Here is a 5,245-nt window from a genome sequence, read left to right on the forward strand (position 1 = left end):
TGTCACTCAGTCAATTTCAAGAAAAACAGCAGACAAAGGATTGAAGGATTTCGCAACATTTGGTTTTGCCAGGTTACAAAACAGTACCTCAATGACGGCAGCACTCAAAATCTTCCGCTCACTGTGCACTGTACTAATTGGCAAATACAACAATGACATTGTCCTGAGTAATCTGAAAGTCATGCAGGACTTAATAAAAAAATGCAACATTCCTGACATGGAAGAAACTGAAAAATTAGATGGGAGCCCCTTAGCTCAGGAGGAAGATGATGAAGAAAGAAGAAATGCCCACACAATTGTTGGCAGATCTCCCTTCACATATGAGTTCAAGAGGGTCCTGGAGGAGGTACAGAGAGAGCTCGAAAAAACAGATGCCGAGAGCCCACATGATGAGGAAAATCCATACTTCTGCCCAGGCATTGTTGATGTCCTTTTTGAGAACTACCTTGGCATTTTTCCCCTGTGGAGTGGTCTGCTTTTGGGGAATTTGAAAAGGTATGCATCTGACAAAGAAGATGACACATTTGGCCCAGGTAAAACAAGGGACACAAACTGCCATGTGGAGAGATGGTTTGGAATTGTCAAACAGTCAATTCTGAAAAAGCAGAGGCAACTGAGGCCAGCGACATTTGTCAGGAAAATGTATGGCTCTCTGCAGGGGAGATACAGAGAACACATCATGTCTCATAACTTCTTTGAGCAGTTACTCCTTAAACCCATGCTACCAAAAGACCTCACTCAATCTCAGGAGGGTTGGGCAAAGCGAGATGGAGCAAAGCCCCAGACTGCCAGTTCCAAATTTTATACTGCTCCAACCACTATTCCAGTTCCAAAGAGAGCAAAGTCAACTCTGAACACTGGCAAAGATCTTCAAGAGAGCGCAGATGGGAAGAACAGCAGCAATGTCCTCACAAGTAAAGGGTCCACGTCTGCCACAGAGGTACTTTTTTGCTGATCACTAAAATGAAATGACTGCTCAAAACAGATTAAAACCAAGTCAGAGTAATTTGCACTTTCCAGAGCTATACTAGCATTGCTAAGGAAGCATTTACAAACATTAAGCATCAGTGAGGCAGTTGTATTCACATCCAAGGTGTGTTCACCCCAGGACACAGTCTCCCATAAAATACTGACAGAATTTTAAATAATGTGAGAAAATATTCATGAATACAGAACGATGTGGGATAGTTTAATGGCAGCTTTCTCCATAACAATAATATTATTATGATAATAATCTTTATTTATAGAGCACTTCTCAAAACCTACATTATATAGTGCTTCACAAAGGCAAAGATAAAGAAGTCATAAAACATCAGGTTTAAAACAAAAGTCCAAAAAACACAAAAACAGATAAAACCCCAAGTAAAATCAGGAATGACTGTCCAATAAAAGTATGTTTTAAGAAGGGACTTAAAAGAGATCACAGACTCAGGACAGTTGAATGTTGAAAGTATTGCAAATGCTGTATGAAGTGATTGCAGTTTCATTGTTCATATCCTTGTAGGTTGAGGCCCTTTGGACATGCAAACCAACCGAAGTTGTTGTGGCTGTTGTACGACATGCTGAACAGAAGCACAATTACACCCTGCGGCACAGAGAATTTCAGAGTTTGAGGCCTGATGAACTCATCGTAGGCGAGGCAAGTTTCTCATCAGAACTGATGTCACAGATTTATCTAAAATTAATCTACTTGTTGATGGATCAGTCCTTTAAAAATTATGTGAAAATGTTATGAGTTTTGCTGCATAAAATGATTTAACAAGTTGATTGTCGTGAAAGAAGGTCTGGAATGTGACTTCAGACAAACCAGTCTTTAGCTAAAGTGTTGCATCAATGACCCATTCTCAAACATGTTGACAACAATGTGATTAAATATGAATTAACTTTAGTCTCTACACTACCATTACCAACATACCAATATTTTTGTGTGATTAATTTTCTCCAAAAGGTGATAGAATGTTACATTAGAGCCATCCTCAATTCTAAGGATACTGCTGGCCGACTCTACCTCATGAATCACTACACCGTGGGTGCAATTGTACATGGCACAAGAGAGCAGATGGCAAGGCAAGGGTTAAAAAAGGTGAGTGTAATCATTATTATATTATCACTTTAGTAGTCTTGTTTTTAACCAATACATTTATAATAGCCACTTCACCTTTTTGGTTGGTCCAGTGGAGGAAAATTCATAATATATTCTCATCATTTGTTTTTTTGGTTCAGTATATTACAAAAGAAATACAGTCCTTTTTCCATTTTCACACATTTTGTCAGGTCACATTTGATGACTATGATGGAGCCATTGGATTTGTCAACATAAGAAATGTGCACTGGAAGTTTGTGGTGAGTATAAAGCTACTTATAGTACTATGTGTCTTTACAGCATTTATGTATGGCTCATGGTTTGTCCATTTAAATGCTATCAACCTTGCAATTGCTATAAAGGTTTATGAATACCTATAATAAAGTAAATAAAACTACATAGATTACTATTAGTTGAATCTTTTAATAAAAGTTCATGTACTTTTATCAAATTTTATAATTAATCTACTCACAGACAATAAGAGGCTTACTGTGCATCAAGTTGTCAACTGCAGTTTTGAAGTTTTACATAAATGAATCTTATTGTTACCTCCACCAAGGAGGTTATGTTTTCGCCGGTGTTGGTCTGTTTGTCTGTCTGTTTGTTTGTTTGTTTGTTTGTTTGTCTGCAAAATAACTCAAAAAGTTATGAACGGATTTTAATGCAATTTTCAGGAAATGTGGAAAATGGGACAAGGAACAGATGATAAAATTTTGGTGGTGATTAGTTGAAGCAAAGGGGATAAAATAATAAATAAAGTCTATGGTCTGACAGCCTCAGCAGCAATTAACATGGTGAAAATAGCGCCATCTGGTGGCCAGAAAGCACATCTTGTTCTACTTGCTAAAAATATTGTTTAAAAAAGTTGAAATTAATGTTCTGTGTTAGAAATACAAAAAAAACATTATATTCTGTGTTAGTACAAAATAAAAATGAAATAAATACACCACAGTCTCTCCATAGTGAAGGCATATATTTGTGATGCAGGCTGCAAAATATGATGCAGAAGGGGAGGGAATATCAGCTACTTGGTGGAGATCTGCACTCTGAGTGCTTTTCTAGTTTTATTATTGTTGCTGTTGTTGTTAATGACACATTTGAAGATGGTATATGGTTTAATGATGCTACCTTTTTATGTTACAGTATCTTCATGCCCTTTCAAACCACATTTTTGTGGTTGATCCTCTACAAGGGTCAGATGAAGTCGAGGACTCCAGAAAGGCTGGCTACAGATTTGGGTAATATTAAATAGATTATGGGAAGTAAATAGGTTACAAACACATTCTGTCAAGCCATAGAGTAAGCGCAAAGGTAAAGCAAAAATGTATTTTACTTTCAACCTGTAGACAGTATTTCAAAATGCGCCGGAACAGACTTGGAAAGGAGGACTGGGTTAACATCAAGTGGCAGCCTGGCAAGATAACGCACACCTTCCAGAAAGATGACACCAGTTGTGGGATCTTTGTCATGCAGGTGATTCTACGCAATATGTTTTCTTTATGATAAAACAGCATGTAGTTTTACTATGTAAGATGATCGTACACAGTACATGTGTTGTTTTGCCATCTCTACAGATGGCCAAGATGACCGTGACACAGTTTCCAAACATCCCAAAGAGGTTTCACATTAACACATCCAAAAAATCTCTTCAAAATCTAAGAAGAGACATGGCAGAAGAAATTCTGAAAGGATCAGGTATTGCTCAAAATATTACATTGATATGTCAAACACTTCCTACAAACTTAACAGTAATAAAGACCTGTATTTCCTTTTTTGCAGTTTCAAAGGATGAGTTCTGTTCCTTCTGTGGCAATGAGGACCTGCCCAAGACTGCTGTTGATGCTGTCTGGGTGAGATTTAGACATCAATAGATAATCTGAATAGTGGATAATCAGTAGATAATCTGGGGTTAAGAACCAGACACAACATTAAATTATTCAAATATTATATACTTTTATGCATTACATAGAGGTAACATTTTCTTAATATGTTTAATGAATTTATCCCTGTAGATTCAGTGTGAAACTTGCACAAAATGGTTTCACATGCAGTGCCTTGGAATGACAGCGGCAACGACACCAAACACAGATACCCCTTGGTATTGTGTACTGTGCAACGACCCTAAATAAAGAGGCTGTAGGTGACTTTGGTGAGGTCTTACCTGAGATAGACTTTCTATGTAAAAATAGGACTGTGAACTTCTGTCATTAATAATGTACAGTGAGATGTGTGTGTGTGTGTGTGTGTGTGTGTGTGTGTGTGTGTCTATTCTAGGAACGTTCATTTTGCCGTAGTTATTTTTCATGTAATTTTACTGTATCACAGATAATCAAAATGTTGTTTTTGAGTCTCTGATTGATTAACATTCCTACTAAAATTCCCAGAAATTATGAAAAATGCCTTTCTTTCAAACCGAGTGTTGTAGTGGAATCAGCGGCTGGAAAACTGGGGTAGATATATGCAGGGCTGATGAGCTGATGGATTGCATGTGACTGGCTTGGTGTGTCAGATCAGCAGTGACCAGGGAGCTGGAAGCAGAGGAGCGCCACGCCCACCACACAGACACAGACACACAGAGAAACACACAGGGTGGCACAGGAGACACAAGGGTAGGGGAAACACAAGAAAAAAACTGGAGGCCAGGCTGTGGCTGCAACAATTATAGTGAAGTTATTGATTAATATTACTTAGAAAAATTCCCAGAACTTATTAAAAATCCCTTTCATTCAAACCAAGTGCTGTAGTGTACTCTGTAGGAGACCAATGAAGTGTGGAGTGAGTTTGGTGACACTACACTGCATCATATTGAAATTATTGATTAATATTCCTAATAAAAATTGCCAGAAATTATGTAAGATGCCTTTCTTTCAAACCAAGTGTTGTAGTGTACTCTGTAGGAGACCAATGAAGTGTGGAGTGAGTTTGGTGACCCTACACTGCATCATATTGAAATTATTGATTAATATTCCTAATAAAAATTGCCAGAAATTATATAAAATACCTTTCTTTCAAACCAAGTGTTGTAGTGTACTCTGTAGGAGACCAATGAAGTGTGGAGTGAGTTTGGTGACACTACACTGCATCATATTGAAATTATTGATTAATATTCCTAATAAAAATTGCCAGAAATTATATAAAATACCTTTCTTTCAAACCAAGTGC

The 5,245-nt window shown here is 37.5% G+C and overlaps 1 protein-coding gene across 1 annotated transcript; it reads left to right on the plus strand.

Annotated features, from left to right (window-relative positions):
- The first annotated feature begins 708 nt into the window (after positions 1-708).
- On the plus strand, positions 709-4,833 carry LOC144458757 (uncharacterized). The gene is made up of 9 exons (XM_078162133.1): positions 709-940; positions 1,505-1,639; positions 1,949-2,083; positions 2,275-2,343; positions 3,227-3,321; positions 3,430-3,556; positions 3,658-3,778; positions 3,863-3,933; positions 4,096-4,833. Exons 1-9 carry the CDS (start codon positions 719-721, stop codon positions 4,210-4,212), a joined length of 1,092 nt encoding a protein of 363 aa, XP_078018259.1. The 5' UTR covers positions 709-718; the 3' UTR covers positions 4,213-4,833.
- Positions 4,834-5,245: the final 412 nt, after the last annotated feature.

This window comes from Epinephelus lanceolatus, chromosome 19 (assembly GCF_041903045.1).
Source record: "Epinephelus lanceolatus isolate andai-2023 chromosome 19, ASM4190304v1, whole genome shotgun sequence".
NCBI classification, from domain to species: domain Eukaryota; kingdom Metazoa; phylum Chordata; class Actinopteri; order Perciformes; family Serranidae; genus Epinephelus; species Epinephelus lanceolatus.